Consider the following 18,386-nt stretch of genomic DNA (forward strand, 5'->3'; position numbering starts at 1 on the left):
TTCATCCAAAGGACTTTTTCAGTCCGAGGAGCCACAACAAACTCAGTCCCACAAGAAGCACACCCACCAGTTTGATGGTGATGTGTTCTGAAGTCTGCCTCTCCTTTGATGTTTTGAACCACTTTGGCCATAGCTGTCTCAGAGGAGTCAACGGGGGAGAGGGCGGACTCCAGAAAACATCTTTTCACCATTAAACTGGTTTGCTTTTTTTAACCAGGATTATTGAGCATGAACTTTAATACTTCAAAATACATTTTTTTAATGCTACTTTATTACAAAATTTAGAAACATTACCTGTAAGTTTTTATGTTGACTAAACAGTTGACATTTGATCTTTTATGACCTTACAAATATTCCAGTCAAGGTATTTCACATTATCTTCCGCTGCAGTTTCCATAAAGTGACAACCTTTGTAGTATTTGAATCAAGTGTTTATATTAGAAATAAAAGATAAAAACAGTATTTACAAACTTAAAAAAAAAAAAAAAGATTTCTATATAATGCAGTGGTAAGAGCCCATATTCTCTTGTTTCATACTTATCCATATACAGACCCTTTCCAGAAAATTAGAATATCATGGAAAAGTTGTTTAACTTCCATAATTCCATTAAAAAGTTCATCTTTAATAGATGATAGATTCAGGGCCCAGACTTTAAACAGTTTCAAGTATTTGTTTATATTTACATAATTTGGGCTTCCAGCTCATGAAACACACAAAAACAGGATTAAAAAAAATAATCTAAATACTGTGAAGACATCAGCCCACAGTTTTTGTAGAAAAAAAAAAAGAGAAAAAAATTAGGATTATAACAAATCAATCAAAATATGGTACTTTCAAAACGATATGTCAATCTTCAATACTTGGTTAGGAATCCTTTTGCCTTAATAATCACTGCCTCTGTGTGACGTGGCATTGAGGAGATCAGCCTGTGGCACTGGCTGGGACTTATGGAAGACCAGATTTCCTTGATGCTTGCTGTCAGCTCTTCTTTGTTGTTGGGTCTGGTGCCCCTCATTTTCCTCTTGAGAAGACCCCATAGATTCTCAATGGGATTTAGGTCCAGTGAGTTGGCTGGACAGTCAAGCACTGTGTCATGGACATCAAACCAGGTTTTGATGCTTCTGGCAGCATGGACAGGGGCCAGGTCCTGCTGGAAGATGAAGTCTGCATCTCCATACAGATCCTCAGCAGAAGGAATCATGAAGTCCTCTAAAACATTCTGGTAGACTGTTGTGACCTTGGATTTAAGAAAGCAGAGTTTACCAACACCTGTACCGGACATTTCACCATAAAATCATGACTGACTGTGGATATTTCACACTGGACCTCAAGCAGTACGGGTTCTGTTCCTCACCTTTCTTCCTCCAAACCCTTGGACCTTGATTTCCAAATGAAAGGCACATTTTACTTTCATTGGAAAAGAGCAGCGAGGAACCCGACAGTTGTAGCCCATCTCCCAGATGTGTCTGAATGTGATGATGTTTGAAGCTGTGACTCGCGCCTCATTCCACTCTTTCTGGATCTCTGCCAGATTCTGGAATCTTCTGTTTGATAATCCGATGAAGTCCACGGTCATCTCTTTTGCTGGTGCATCTTCTCCTGCCACATTTTGCCCTTCCACTACTTTTCATTGATATGCTTGGACACACCACTCTGTGAACAGCCAGCCTCCTTAGCTATGAACTTTTGTGGCTTACCCATCCTATGGAGGGTATCAATGATGGTCTTCAGGCCAGTTATGTCTGCAGTCTTCCCCATATTGAACCGAACTGAGACAATTGAACCAAACTGAAGCAATTTAATGACACCTGGGGAAACCTGTGCAGGATCTTTGAGTTTAGTAGATGATTAGTGTGTCACACTCAGTTTAAAACATTCACATCCTGCAACATTTGGGCTGATTTCTCCACAGTATTCTAATTTATTGAACTCTTGTTTTCATGGGTTTCATGAGCTGGAAGCCCAAATTATGTAAAAATAAACAAATAAATACTTGAAATCGTTTAAAGTGTGGGCCCTGAATCTATCATCTATTAAAGATTAACTTTTTGAATGGAATTATGGAAGTTAAACAACTTCTCCATGATATTCAAACTTTTTGGAAAGTGTCTGTACATGTTATTTTGTCAATTTCCTGCTAGATCAATAAAGTTCTAGCTTATCTTGTGTGTGTGTGTGTGTGTATATATATATATATATATATATAATGTATAAATAAAATTAAATTCCATAATTTTGGACTATGTAGGAACCACGTGTTCATGCAAATTTTTTTTTACATGCATGTACATCTATCCAGAATAAATGAATACATTTTTTTTGCAATTTTTTTAAGCTCAGGCACCTTTAAAAGTACTCAGTTTGAATAATGTTAAAATGCATGTTTTTTACTCGACTCCAAAATCTTATTTTTTAAACACTTGCTACAGCTCTAGATGTAAAAAAAAAAAATAATAATAAGACAGACAGAAGTCTAAGTTAAACTAAAATAAGTGCCCTATAAAAATATAGTATAGTAATGCTGGTTGTTTTACGACCTGTCCCTTTAAGTAAAATAATTGTACATTTTTTGGACTTCACTTCTGAATATGACACCAAGCTTTTGTTTCTATGTGTCGGCAGGACTTTCATCTCTAGGGTACTCAAGTTATTTAGACCACTTTGTACAACAAAGACGGTGTGTTGTCAATGCAGCATGTGGCTGTGACGAAAAGAATAGTTGTCAGTATTTGTACTGAAGATGAGCTTCATTTCTTATTTAAAGTCTCACAGCAGCATAAAAGACGTCCTGCTCAGTACCTCCCATGTACATCACCTTCAGCTGGTTTCCTCAGCTGATGGGACACATTATTCTGATCACAGCCAATCGTCAGTAAGTCAACTGGAATACCAATTGCTTTGAGATTAGCAGTCCACTTTACAAAGGCAAGAAGACTGTTTAACTTTGAAAGCCTCGGTTTATGAAGCCCACCAGTTATAAAGAGAACAAGAATACAGCACACGGCACATTTTACACCCAATGACAAACTATTATAGTGATAGTCCGGAGAAGCAAAGACCTTGTTTGAATGTTGACCTTGACCTTAGAGCTTGGGTGATGAAACGTTTACCAGACACTCCGTCTAGTGATGATGCAGATGTGTATGAAGTTTCATAAAATTATCTCAAGTGGATCAGAAGTTCTGGTATGAACAAGAGAAAGTTTACAGACACACAGAGAGTATGTGGGAATACGTCTGTTTTTTGATGGGTGTATAATAAAATAAAATAAAATAATAATAATAATAATAACAATAATAATAAGCAGCATCTATGATTTTTGAATAAAAAACTGCAGTACAATCCTTAGAAGAAAGGTAGACAAAAACCACAAGCAGTCCAGTAAAAAAAAAAAAAAAGATTTTTATTTTCCTTTAAGAACAGGCTCTTCTGTAAAGAGATGCGAGGGAAATATTGGAGGTAAAAGTGGCCGTGGAACTGGGCGGAGTCAATTAGACCAGAGGCAGAGGCTAAAACTTGGGATTTGCCAACGATCCCATGGGGTCCCAGGCTGGAAGTACGATGGGATCTCGTTGCATCACGTCCAGGACGTCAGAGGAAAGGAATTTTTTGTCTACCACCACCTCATACACGTACTCGGAGAACCAGTCGTCTGTCATGATGAGGTAACCTGCAGAGAAACAGTTTGGGGTTGAGGAGTACGAGAAACCACATAAAAACAACGGTTCAAGACTTCTTTAGTCCTTTTTCAGAGATCTGTTACAGTCCGACTCATCAAATTATACTGGTTCAGTGTGCAAAGTGTCCAACAGACAAAAATAATAAAGCAACACATACGTTACATACAGATTTATATAGTTTTAGGAAGGTGTAGTAGTAGTGACAAAGTGATAGCTTATTATCAGGTTCCTTTGAGATCCAGGGAAAGAAACGGTCCACCCTCTTCCAATCTCAGGACACAATAAGATGAGCTGGTTTTCATCATGTTCTAAAATATCGTAACCAAACCTCAAGTGTACAAAGACACACGTCAGACTTTACACAGTCATTTATATTAAATACAAATGAAACCAAAATGAAAAGCTTTGAGTGAAATTCGGCTGGTTGAGCAGCTTGTAGAGCCTCTTGGCAGCAGTAACTCTGTAGTGTTCAACTGTTGCCTTCATGCTCTCTCAGGATGAGCCTGTGACGAAGTTAAACACAAAGCAGTCTGCTTCTCACATAATTAAATGTTATTAACTTACTTTTATTTATATGAATGTTTCCGTTCAGTGCCTTGAGATGACCTCTGTTGTGACTTGGTGCTATAACAATAAACTGAATTGAATAGTGATATTGTGCAGGACCTCATTAGTCTCACTCATCATATAGGAACAATTTTGCCCCATTTCTCTTTAGAGACTTGTAGGCATTTGTTTCAGTACAGCATTTCAAACAGGTTGAGTTCTTGCCTTTGACTGGACCGTTGCGTTACCTCGCGTCTTTCATTTTCATCCATTTTAAGTTACATTTAGTTTAAAATTTCCTAACAAAGCACTTTGCTCTCAGACTGCAGGCTTACTTGTGATTCCTAGAGTTTCCAGAAGCAGAATGGGAGGAAGATCTTTCAGTTCTCAGTCTCCTCTCTTGTGGAACAAACTTACAGTTTTTGTCCGTGAGGCTGACACATTATCCAGTTTTAAGACTGGGAATAAGACTTTCCTTTTTGATAAATCCTATAGTTCGTGTTGGCTTGTTATTCTGCTATAGGCTTAGACTACTAGAAGACAAGTTGACCTCATTTCCTTCAATGAATGGTTAAAATTGAATAGTTTTCATTTGATTTTATTTCTAGCTTAACGTGATTCTCAACCTGCCATTGTGTATCTGATCCTCCTTCCTGTTCTTTTCAAACCCAGCTGGTCGAAGCAGATGGACACTTGTCCTGAGGCTGGTTCTGCTACAAGTTTCTGCCTCATGTGGGAGATTTTCCTTTCCACGGTCGCCTTCATGCTTGCTCAAGATGAGAGTTCTGTGATGGAGTTAAATTCAAAGCAGTCTGCTCCTCAGATAAATAATGTTAAATTATTTATATGTGAATGTTTCTGTTCAGTGCCCTGAGATGACTTCTGTTGTGACTTGGTGCTATATCAATAAACTGAATTGAATTAAATTTGCTGCCCTGTTAGAAATCATTGAACCGTCATGTCACCCGGTTTCATCCAAGCTGTAGCATTCAGACAGATGTCCTCACATTGGACTCTAACAAACTTTGGTACACAGAGGAGTTTCCTGATGGTTCCAAGGCTGCAAGGTGTCCAGGACCTGTATCTGTAAAACAAGCCCATAGCGCTAACCCTCCACCTTCGTGCCCATCAACAGGTATGATGTTTTTGTGCTGATATAAAGTAAGTAAAGTGCTGTGTTGTCATCATTGTATGTTCTCATACAATGGCAAACTTAGTTCTCTGCATTTAACCCATCGCACCTGAGATACACCCAGGTGGAGCAGTGGGCAGCTAAGCAAGTGCCCAGGGAGCAATTGGGGATTAGGTGTCTTGCTCAGCGACACCACGACATGTGGGAATGCCTGGGGATCGAACCTGGGACTTTCGGGTCCCAAGCCGGCTGCCCTACATCTACCCCATCCCAGCTCCTATATGTTGGGTATGGTAAGCATGAGGCCTGAGCCCCTGTACTTTGGTCTTGCAGAAGCAAGTCTTTTGGTTCCTTCAGACACAAGTTTGCAAACCAAAGCCATGCTGCCATGTTTTAAAAGGGAGAAAAGTCTTTTTTTTTTCCTGGCAATTTTTCTACAAATGTCATGAATTTTCAGTATTTTCTCTTTGTACAAACTTTAATCTTAGATTTTATTATGCTTACTGAGGTCTCTAGAGTCTAAACAGTTCTGGGAAATGGCCCTTTAAGTTCAAGAGGAAAACCAACCATGGACTTTCATTTTTACATTGCATTTGATTAAGCAATCATGCCACGGTGGAGTTTGTTGTGTTTTATGCACTTGTGATAAGATCTGAATAATTCTGAGACCTGGCAAAGACTGGATTATTTTCATTATGTACCGATACAAAAATCCCTAGAGTTGAAAGAGGATTGACTTTTTTCCCAGGACTGCTCACATGATTCCTGGTGAAAGAAATCTGTAACCTGCAGATTTAACTGAATGTTTTGACGGGTTCTGTTATGATCCTGGCCATTTGCTCGGACAATTGAACCCTGAATTTCTTTATGAACTTTATGTCAAAACGCAGACTGGATTACAGGATCATTACGGCGCACTTATGTAAGATTCCCCTCTTCTGAAGTGGACTTTTCGCACCAAAGTCCACATATTTTTCAAAGATAAAAGAGTCCAAACGGTTTATTTTACACAAAGCCTAAATTCCAGCGCACGTTCTGATCTGATTCAGGAACATGTTCCGACAGTACTTAAACTGATCCATTTTTCTCTTTAAACAGGAGGAACAATACTGAGGACAATCATCCTTGTGCACATTTTAAAAGCTCCTAAGTGCTCTTTAATCAGTAAACTGTTGTTGCATATAAGTGGAGGACGACAGACAAGAAGGACCCCCACCCCTTGGAGTTGACAGAATAACTGGTACCAGCCCTTCATGTCCACCTCAAAAAAACTAAACAATGTTGGTTCAGTCTCATTCAAGGTCCTAGAGACCAAAGATTAAAGCTGAACGTGCTCAGATGGATTGAAATCAGACTTTAACAAATGGTTTTTGGGTTTAATTTCCTGCTTTGTTGCAGCTGCATAACAGCCCAAATTTTCTTGTCTCATCTTCATGTGCTTAGAGTTAAGCCAACACCCCCACTGTCAGGTTGACTTATCAAGGACATGAGAGGAACTGCAAGAACATGCCACAGTTCAAAACAAAGCATCAGGATTGCACGTGTTGGGTGTACACGTTCTTCCAAGTACGCACATCTAGTATGGCACGGCGCCTGGTTCCCACTGCGGTGTTCCTGTGAGCTGATGGGAGCTTCCTAGAACCAACATGTTGGGTGGCATGGGTGGGTGTGTATGCGTGCGTGTGTGTGCGCGCATGTGTAAAAATGCTGGGTGTCATTTACCCATAGGGGTAGACTGCCTTGAGAACAAATGTAGTTGAAACTAAAACAGATCGAACAACAGAGACCTTTTTAAAGCCAGGAAAAATTAAAGGCCTAGAATTCCTTGCAGGAATGATATCACCCGAGTTTTCAACAAAGATTCTTTTATTTGGAAAAATAAAGTATTAGCATTTTTAAAGTTAATAACTTGCATGATCAAATGTGATATCTTGCACAACCCTCAAGTTTTCAGATTATGTTTTAGGGTTGACTCGGCTTCTACTATTTTAAATTTGAGCTCAACTGTAAAATTGTATTTTTTTTGTAGCCATTTTTATGTTTGCTGAAGTTTATTAGTTGTGGCAGTCGTCTTGAATTGCATGACTCCAAATGTTCATCAGCTGTAGATGTGCAGCCAATGATTATTTACTGAGAATTTCATTAAATTTGTTTATTGGTTTGTGAATGAACACATAAACTGAGGCGATTACATTACTGACATTACTGATTAGCATGTTTTGGTACACAGAGCTCGAGGTCAACTCAGTCCAATTCAATTCAATTCAGTTTATTTATGTAGCACCAAGTCACAACAGAAGTCATCTCAGGGCACTGAACAGAAACATTCATATATACCTGTACATCTAATTACAACGATACGGTTGTTTACTGTCGAACTAACACAGTTGCTAACGTTTTCCAGCTTTTACAGACTGTATTTGACATCACCCAGTCAGATTTGTTCCATCGCAAACTGGTGCTAAATGCTGACAAAACCAAAAGGGATGCTGTTTTTGAACAGGAAGTCGGTACCAGCAGTCTCCTGATGCATGCTCAATAATCCAGGTAGAAAAATCTAAAAAAGTTAAATCTGGTCCTCTGGACATTCAAAAACTTTGAATGTCCAGAGGACCAGATTTAACTTTTTAAGAGGTACCAGCAGTCCTTCCTTCTATCTTATCTTAATGGTGTTCCTATATAGTTTGTAGATTCTTACAAATACTTGAGAATCTTGGTCCATGCACATCTCTCTTTTCAACCTCATGTCGAAAATTTGATAAAGCAATAGAAAATAAAATGAGGTTTCCTTTTCAGAAATAGATCCTGTCTAACTCTGAATGTTAGGAAACACCTTGTCACTACAACTTTCCTTCCCTCCACTGACTATGCCATTATTTACACAAATGCTCCTGCAAGCACCCTGCAGATGTTGGATGCTGTCTATCATGGTGTGCTAAGATTCATAACTGGTTGCAACTATCATACCCATCACTGCACCCTGTACTCATTGGTCAAATGGACTTCATTAACGTCATGCAGACTCTCACACTGGTACATTTTCATTTGAAAATCACTTCTTTAGTCTGTTGCCTTCATACATCTTCTCCTATATGTTACTTTGTCAGTGCAGCTACAGCGTGCGCTCTCAGGACAGAGATCATTACCTGCAGCGTCCCCTCAATGCGGACTGAACTCTGCAAAAGGGCCTTCTCTTACTCTGCTCCTGTTTCTTGGAATACCTTACAAAAAGAGCCGAAGCTCTTGACTTTGACCTCTCTAAGGGATTTTAAACAACTGTTTAGTTCAATGCAAACAGCAATGCAGACATGTTCTTGTTTTTAGAATTTGACCTCGTTTCATAATGTAGCTTGACTTTATTTTATATCACTACTTTTGTTTACTTTTCATTTTATATACATTTTATGGCTGTATATTGTTGTCTGTACCTCATCTGTGTTCATTGTTTAAAACGGGTCTCTCTTGTAAGAGTCCTTGTGGCTCAATGAGACTAACCTGCATAAATAAAGGTTGAATGAAAATTACCAGCATCTTGGTACTTGTTCTTCAATCCTACAGAAAAGGGTGCCCAGTCCTGGTCCTCAAGGGCCACTATCCTGCATGTTTCAGATGTTTCTCTGTTAGAAATGCCCGATGTATATCAATGGGTGATTAACAAGCTTCTACAGAACATGGAAGAGGTTATTCATCCACTGAATCAGGTCTGTTGGAGCAGGGAAACAAGTAAAATATGCAGGGTAGTGGCCCACGAGGACCAGGTTGAACACCCTTGTCAGTCATGGTTGCACTCAAATCCAAAATGCATTCCTGCAGCCATGTATTAGTAAAACAATGAAGTCCATGTATTCTTATAATGTCTTCATAGGTCTGCTAAGAATTGCATTTAATTTCATTGACTGCAAACATGTAATCTAAATAGGAAAAAAATACATATAGGTTGCTCAAAAGTTACGAATACAAAAAAAAAAAAAAAAGATGTTCCATTGTATTTTGAAAAAGATGAGTCACAACATTCAGCTGCTGACGAGTAAGTGGATTTTAAATAAATAATCTTGATGGTAGATTCAGATAATAAACACTGGGGAAAGTTCAGTCTAACATTCATGAGGATACGCTGTTGACAAGTCTCACCTTCCTAAACACTGGTGGAGACCACAGAAACATTCCCTACGTGGCCGTGGCTTTCTCGTAGCAGGACACTGCCACCACAAAAACAGCTCATCGAACGCAAGAGTCCAAGGCGCTGACCTGGCCTCAAAACCCCCAGGTCCCAGACTAGTTAAGCATCAGTGGGATACTCTGAAACAAGCCCAGACCACAGAGGCTCCATCCCCAAAGCCACAGAACTCAATAGATCGGCTGCCAACAACACAGTGCCAAAACAAGACTGGCCGTCCCCAGAGGTTCTGTGTACATGCACCCATGGGTCATGCCTCCCCTCATTCTGTTGAAATGAGGGAGACTTGCACAATATAAAAAAAGCAGGTGGCTCTAATGTCCAGTGTTGTGGGATGACAACACTGACGTCAACGCAACTCGAATCTGGGAAATAATTGACACTTCCCAACATCCTTCCAAGAAAATGAAAGCTGGCTTTCAATTGAGACGGACGAGACAGATACATGGAGGGGATGATGGAAATCCTTTCTTCAACATTAACATTCGCTTGTGTTTACTCAATAACAAAAGTAAAATTGGAGGGAAATCAAGTTGTCCCCATCTCAAGGGAAGGAAAAAAAAATAGGGTTCAAACTCTACTACTGAATGATAAATGTTAGGCATTCAATCTCAGCCAAAAGTACTTTCACACTGGAAAATAAAAGCTTTAGAGTGTGGCCAAACGTTTGTCTAAAATGGTGTAAAAGTATGAATTGCAGAGTGAGGAGAGCCATAACAACGGCTGTTTGAGGGTTACAAAAAGGGGAAACAGAAAGTTAAACCACTCATGAGATTTATTCTGGGTCAGGGGGAAACTTAAGAGGCCTAAAAGGGAGGCGTTTGATTTTTATGAACTTTATAGAACACACTGTACTTTGTCTTTCTGCTCCCTCTTGGTCCTCTACCACTGAATATAATTTTGTGATTCCTAAATAAATCACCAAATCAACACACCTTTGTGTTTACTACAAATCATTTCATACCTTTTTGTTCTGAAAAACATGGTTAATTAGGACCGGGGGCTTTGCTCTCTGTCTTCTTGTGAAATACAATCAGTGCGAACAAGCGGTACACTGATGTCCACCATTGCCGAGGGATTTTGAAGAGTGAATGTTTTGGAGAAGTGTTTTTCTGGACTGGAATCAGTGATGTAGTCTATGCGATACTCAGATATACGGAGTATACCCACTAGAAAAGCTTAAGAATTTCAGCATACCCACTTAAAAGTGCCTGATGATATGTGACATATCATTAGGCACGTGTCACTGATACGTTAAACGTTTCTGTAACAATCTGTCTGTATGCAGCGCTTCTCTTTGATACCGTTTTATAAATTCTGTAACATGTTTTTAATACATAGCCAACTGTTGTACAAAGTTTGTTGTACATTTATTCAAATATAAGTATCAGATAAATTTGGAAATGTTCAATATGCTTAAAAATCAAAATAAATTGACGATTACATTGTACTAACCAGTGTACTTTGGTTTCTAAGCACAGTATACCCACTACAACAATGCGGACTACACCGCTGACTGGAACTGAACAGGGAATGCTCCACGACGGGGGACGAAAACATTTCAACTGAGGGTTTTTCACATGTTTTACCACTGAAGTTTGTGGCCTAAAGTAAATGTTGTATGTGCGCATATCTGCGAGGGTGTTACACAGACACAAATGGTTAGCCACCGATGCGCAACGGACCTGAAAAGCCCAAATAAAATGTGGGGGAATGTTGAGTTGAGAGACTGAGATGAAGCAGACGGTTGCAAGATGAACAAGGATGGAAGGATCAGTGGAATAAAGAGAGTTCTGGGGCGGTGGTGTGGAGAACCTGCAGTGCTGTGTGTGTGAGGTGTTTCATAAGACAAAACAACCTTAAGTAATGGGAAACCATTTCAACTTTCCACTGATGTTACGAAATGTTTTCTTGGTTTAAAACTCCTTAATGGTCTTAAGGGTCTATCAATTTTTCAATAACTTGGGACATTTTTAGCCCATGCTTATTGTAAATGTTTATTCTCTATATGTTTATTGTATTGAATGAACATTTGTCTTTAATTTGACTTTTGGCAAGTTTATATTGTATAAGCAACGTTTCTCTATTTAAACACATCAAAATCACTTGTGTGCAAGAAGTCCTTGACCATGACCCTACTCCAACACGTAAAAATCAAGACCCAACACAAGGTTTTTGGTTGGTATTGAATCGTAATTAAGTTTACAAACAACTTCATTTTAATACCCTTCAGCTGTCTACATGCTTAAAAAAATACTTTAGAGAGTCAACAGTTCTGAGTTTGTTCTGGCTGCACAGCTTTGACTTACTGGTGCAGATCTCAGCTGATAAAATCTTTCATTGACCAAAACTGACAGAGTCTAGATCTTACAGTTTGAGATAAACTGGTTGTTCTGTTGAATCAATCAGTTCAACATTGCTGCCAAATAATCGCTGCGGTTCAGCTTGTGGAGGGTACCTTTGGATGCAGAAAAAATAACTGTTCAGTACATGGACATTAAAGTTAAAAAAAAAAAAAAAAAAAAAAGCACAAACACATTTTTTGGGACAGAGAAAAAAAAAAAAAATCTATACAAGTTTTCTCCCCTGGCTGTGAACAAGCAGCTGGTGTTTGGTGACCACGCCCAATTTAGACAAAAAAATCTCAAAATTTGGGGTGCGTATCTCTGGAACTACTGGTCTGATGGACCTAAAATTTTAGCTCCTGCACTGTGGGATCACAGTTAACAAATGTGCCAAGTTCCTACTTGCCAAGTTAAAATCTGAGATGGTCTGATAAAGAATTTTCTTGTTATTTGGGGGTGATTTGGCACAGAATGACCAAACACACAAACAGGAGGAGAAAATGCAAAATCCACACAGAAAGAGCCTAGATCCAAACGTGGCGTTGAACTTCTTACTGTGAGGCAACAGTGCTAACCACTAATCCACCGTGCTGCCCATTTTATTAAACAAACAAAGCTGACTTAACGTTAGATTTGTTAGGTTCTTAAATCATGCAATCATTAAATTACCTCCATATCCTGTGTGCTGCGAACATTTTATCAAACATTAAGAGTGGAGGAAACGTGTGTTTCAGAGGAGCAGCTGTTCTGAATGGGGGCCATGGACACCACTGGCCACTCCCTGGTTCCACCATTGCACCTGGTGGTGGATAAAATTGTTCCCTCCACTCACCAGGATCGGTCACTCTGTGCTGCCTCTCAAGCACAAATAAATAAATAAAACCTCCCTCTGTTCTCCACAGTGTCACTTCCACACACTTGAATATCTTGCACCCAAACCATTAAGGTTTCCTTGCAATTCCAGTCCAGAAAAACAATCTCGAAAAGTACAAACATTCACTCTTCAAATCCCTTAATGACGGGAAACATCAGCGTACTGCTCGTCTCCTTTTGTTGTTCAGTTACGCTCAATTTCAGTGAACACGTCACTAATTTGCAGCAATTTGCTACAAACACAACAAAAATCCCAAATCTAACAATTTATACAGTCTCTGAACAGAAGTGATCGCACAGGACGGCATCAGCTTGCAGAAAGGAGACAGAAGGCAGTAATTATAATCCAGGTGTTGAAAGAAACACATGACCACTGTCTGTGTCTCGGCTGCTTTAGGATTAATTCATTCAACAACTATTATACAACTAAACCCAGGCAAATTAACTTTGAGGACTACAAAGCAAACAGACTAAATATAAAAGGTCTGCTGCTCCAAAGACCAAGTCTTCTTGAAATCAGACGTGTCGTGGCAACGCTCAGCCTCTTAGTGAACAACCTGCTGGGATGTCATGTGCACGTGCAGGTGAAGAGGCGCTACAATGATTTATGATCAGTCTGTGTTGTGCCTCACCACAAAGGAACAGTGAACCATCGACTGATGCGGCTTTACAAAGTCAAACTCAAGCTTCTCTTAAACATTTCATCAGGTTTTTCCATTTGATTAGACAAAATACTCCAGATTAATGAAGTTAAATAAGGAAAATATGAGGGATGCACAATATTATCAGCATTGTATCGGTATCGGCCGATATTAGCGATAAAGCTCAATATTGGACATCGGCCCCTCCATCAAAATAACTCACCGATATAAAAGGCTTCCGTTTTAAGTTAATTTTTAGTTTAAAAAACTGTCAAGTATATCTATTAATGCACTACTGCTTATGCGCTTTTCACTTGTCTCTTGTGAACAGGTTAGATTTGTGAAAATGTACAAATTTGCACTGTTCGAGTGTTGTCGTGTTAGAGAGAGTAAATGTCAAATAAATTTGACATTAAACATAATCAAAGTTGAAGTGTTGCATCATTTTCAGCTCCCTTTTTGGCATCTGCATTTGGTATCAGGCTAAACTGACAAAGACCATGCAGAATAATGTAGTATTTTAATTCCACAGCAGAGAAAGTGATGTAGTCTCTGTAACTTGGAGGAAAATGGGAAGAATATACAACCACAGCAAACCAGCAAAATCCATTAAGTGAGAAAGGAGGTCATTAACCAGAGGAGCAGCCAGGAGGCCAAAGATAACCGCTCTTCTGCAAAGACAGGAGGATCTGTTTATGGGACCACGATAAGTTACACAGAGCCAGACTCCATGGAAGAGCAGCAGGAAAGTGGTTAAAGAAAATTTAAAAAGACAAACTCGTTGAAGTTTGTTGAAATTCTCCAAATATGTGGAAGAAGGTCCTGTGGTCAGAAGAAATTACAACTGAACGTTCAGGTCCTTAAGGACAACACGTCTGGCACAAACCTCCCACATCATGCTGACCACCATCCCCACAGCGAAGCATGGTGGTGGCAGAATCATGCTGTGGGAACAGGATGAAACTGATGCCATCATCAGCTCTTACTAGGACTTTGACAGCCATAACTTAGATCAGATACTCTAAACGTATCACACAAACATCTGAAACATGATCAGCAGCCGTTTTTGTTGAGATGCAATTCTTTAAACTTTTGATTTCTATTAATATGTCAGTGTATCTTAATGTGTTGCAGCTTCTAATTATAACTATGTGTAACTATTTTTATTCCACCAACGTTAAATAAAAAAAGATAGACTAGACAAGACAAGACAAGACAGATGTCCATTCCTGACCCGGACAGTTTCAGAAGTGTCCCTTTTCAAAGGTACGACATTCATTGATTTAATTTCTTCTTCAGGAAGTCATCAACTTCTACAAAAGACTGTTTATGGCCCATTCACTCAGATCAGGTGCGCTAAAATCAGGAACTTAACTAAATCTGTCGCCATAGTGGTCCTTAAAGACCGAGGTTGGACACCACTGATTTAGAACGTTGAAAACTCTAACGTTTAATTGACTTGAAAAAAACAAGCTGTACACCGATGACCTCCATCTTTGAGGGGTTTGAACAGTGAATGAGTGTAGTTTTCCAGATGAGTGTTTCTCTGGACTGGACTTGAACAGAGAATGAAAGAAAACTTTATTGTTTTGGTGTCAGATATTCAAGAGGGTAGGAGTTACACTGTGGAGCTGAACAGAGGTAGCGTTCTCATTTTCTTGTCCTAGGCAGCACAGAGGGATGAACCTGGCAAGTGGAGGGAGCAATTTCATCCACCACCAGGTGCAAAGGTGGAGCCAGGGGGTGGATAATGGTGGCCTTGGCCCCCATAGATTACTCTTTGGCCACCCCAATCATTTGAGGAAACTGAGTTTCCTCAAATGATTGGGGTGGTTTGGTTACATATGGCAGTGGTCATCTTTGATTTTGACATGGCAACCCAATTTTTGATAGTAACCTTTTTTACACCTGGATGCAGCCACACACCAAGATGGAAGTCAGTACCGCTCTTATTTTTTCAGGTTATTACGCTCACAACATGCATGGACAAATGACATGTCTTGTTCCCCCTCTTTGCTCTGTGACGGGGGTCAAAAACTACTTTCAGTACACGTGCCTGACTGACACTCCAAAGTAGTTAACGTGTGTGTGTTTTGTTGGCAGGAGGGGGTGTTTGTCATTATCTAAAAGGCCCAAACACAAAGTCATAGAAACCACTCTGTCTAATCCTGGTCTTAATTTAATTCATACAAACAAGATTATGATTCATCATCAAACCGGACGACTTTTCCAGAAAATGTAAATACGTCTAAGACCACATCCAGGTGAAAGCCCAAGTTTTAGATGCGGACAGCCAACAGTCGGTGGTATATTCCTCAGAGAGAAAAAACAAAAACGTTTGTTTTACCTTTGTTCCCACGGTCGTCGCCCCAGGAGTTTTCCACCCTCCACTTTTCATAACCTTCCTTCCCATCCTGAGAGTCAGAGACAGACGATGAGAGGCCAGAGTGAGAAATGGAGTCAAAGCAGAGAAAGTGACCAGACAGCTGGGGTTACTTACAGCAGAGGAAATTGTCAGAATTATGAAAAACTGCAGTGGATTAGAGCAGTGTAAACAAACACAAACTGGGAATGTGTGTGTATTTCTGGTACAGGTTCCCATTGTGTGTGTGTGTGTGTGTGTGCGAGCGTACCTTGTCTGTAACAGCAGTGAGGATCATGGCGTGCGTCATGAGAGAGTCACCGTATATCAGCCTCTCAGCCTTTGAAAGGTTCTTTACCGACACTCCAAACACCAGTTCATGGTTGAACCTGCACAAACACAATCAACCAGGTTGTTGAAGAAGAAACAGCTTCTGAATCTGAATCTTTCTCATGAACATCGGAAATCTTGTGATAAATTCATACAAAGTTTATTATGTTACAGTCATGATGTATTTTAGTTAGAGCTGGAAGAGGCCCTGCCTTTCCACATATTGGGGTTTTGAATTAGCTACAAAGCTCATCTACTATAATCTGTATTTTCAATTCACTTCAATTCAATTTAAATAGCACCAAGTCACAACAGAAGTCATCTCAGGGCACTGAACAGAACCATTCACATACATGAAAAGTATAATAATGAAAGTTACCCATCTAAGGTAATGGTTCCCAACTCTGGTCCCTGAGGAACACCATCCTACATGTTTTAGTTGTTCCTCTTCTCCAACAAAAAGGTGATTAACAGGCTTCTGCTGAACTTAAGGAAGTAATTAAACCACTGAATCAGGTGTGTTGGAGCAGAGAAACAACTAAAACATGCAGGATGGCGTTCCTCAGGGACCAGCGTTGGGAACCACTTACCTAAAGAAACCAGCATATTGCGATGAATCCTCATGTCATCACAGTCTCCCATCCTGAACAAGCACAAAGGCAACAGTGGAAAGGAAAAACTCCCTTTTAACAGGAAGTAACCTCCAGCAGAACCAGGCTCAGGACAAGCGGCCATCTGCTTTGACCGGCTGGGTTTATTTTGAGAACGACTATAAAAATTAGGCTAGATTAAGCCTCATTCTTGTTATGATCTTCTGGTACAGCAACACATCTGTCTGGAAGATGAGCCTCTGCAGAGATAGGAACAGACATTCGGCACCATGCTGGTTTGCATCAGCGAGCACATTTAAGCCTGGCGCCAGCAACTCAGACAAAGTTGCTGCTGCACCTGAAGGACAGAGATGAGGCATAGTGGAAAAACTGATACTTTATATTGGCAGATGAATTCTGGTCCAGATGATCGTATGGAACAGATTTAGTGATAGTGTTTTAATGCTTAAAATGTAAGGAGTTTATTTGGAAGTAGGGTTGGACAGTAATAAGAGTGTATCGTATCGCAGAGCATTTAAAAATAGCAATAGAAACTCAGGCAGTAACGTCCTGTGCTCGGACAAACAAGAATCCTTTGAAAAATCTTGGATCTGGATGGTAATCCAGACCACCAAAAATTCATCATTTGTTCTTTGTGACAACCAAGGGAATGAAAAATGAAAATCTGTTCATACCCCAATGTCCCCCGTCTCAGAGGAATTTGAAAAGCGAGTATTTGTAGTTTTGGAGTGTTTTTCTGAACTGAAGTTGAACAGAGATTGAAGTAAACCTTAATGTTTTTGGTGCACAATATTCAAGTGGGGAGGAGTTGCACTGTGGAGAAGAACAGAGGGAGGTGCCTTTTTCTTTTCCGAGGTGGTGCTGAATGATGGATCCTGGAGAGTGGAGGCAGACATTTTATCCACCATGGAGCCAGGGAGTGGCCAGTGGTGGCCTTGGCCCCCATAAATTAATCTTCAGCCACTTCAGGAAACTACTTTTAAGTAATATAAAAACTAAAAAGAGAAGAAGTTTTCTCAAATGATAGTGTGTTTAAATAAATATATGGCAGAGGCCAGCTTGGATTTTGACATGGCAACCTAATTTTTGAATTGAACCTTTCTTACGTCTAGATGCAGCCAGCCCGACACCAAAATGGAAGTAGGTACTTCACTTATTTTAAGTTATTATGCTCACAACATGCACAGATGGACAGACAAAATTTTCAATTATCCTTCACTCCTCGATGGGGGAAAAATAAAAAAGGACCTGTGATGATAAAACTAATGTAAATTACACAAGTCTACACATGAACCCCCTAAGACATTATTGTGGAACAGTTTGTTATAATAAAACTGGTGTGGCAGAGGAGGTGGGTCACATCATGGAGGAGCAGAACACAGACAGCTGACTGTTTACTGTAAGTGCATCAAATAAAAAATTAAATAACTCCAACATCTGATTTGATTAAGCTCTTCTGATGTAAACTTTGAAGCTAGTTCTTTATCTGCTCAGACCAAATAGGGCCAATATTCTGGTAGACTTATTTTTGGCAAAACAAAACCATTTGAAGCAATAATCCTAATATTAAAAGAAACAATCTTTTAAAGTGTTTCTAAATCAAAAGTCAAGTTCTCATAGGTACATACTGAATATAAACATGAGGTAAACTCAGGAAGGAGTGTTCAATTTTGGTCCTGGAGGGCCAC

At 39.6% G+C, this 18,386-nt stretch overlaps 1 protein-coding gene across 1 annotated transcript; it reads right to left on the minus strand.

Moving 5' to 3' along the window:
• Positions 1–3,415: 3,415 nt before the first annotated feature.
• LOC119411170 (bleomycin hydrolase) lies at positions 3,416–16,146 on the minus strand (the record flags this gene model as incomplete). The annotated part of the gene is given in 3 exon segments (XM_037678098.1): positions 3,416–3,671; positions 15,743–15,809; positions 16,029–16,146. Coding segments are annotated over 3 exon segments (346 nt in total), but the record flags the coding sequence as incomplete, so codon positions are not given.
• Between the last annotated feature and the right edge of the window lie 2,240 nt (positions 16,147–18,386).

The sequence above is a fragment of the Nematolebias whitei genome, chromosome 6 (assembly GCF_014905685.2).
Source record: "Nematolebias whitei isolate Nwh7 chromosome 6, NemWhi1, whole genome shotgun sequence".
NCBI lineage: Eukaryota > Metazoa > Chordata > Actinopteri > Cyprinodontiformes > Rivulidae > Nematolebias > Nematolebias whitei.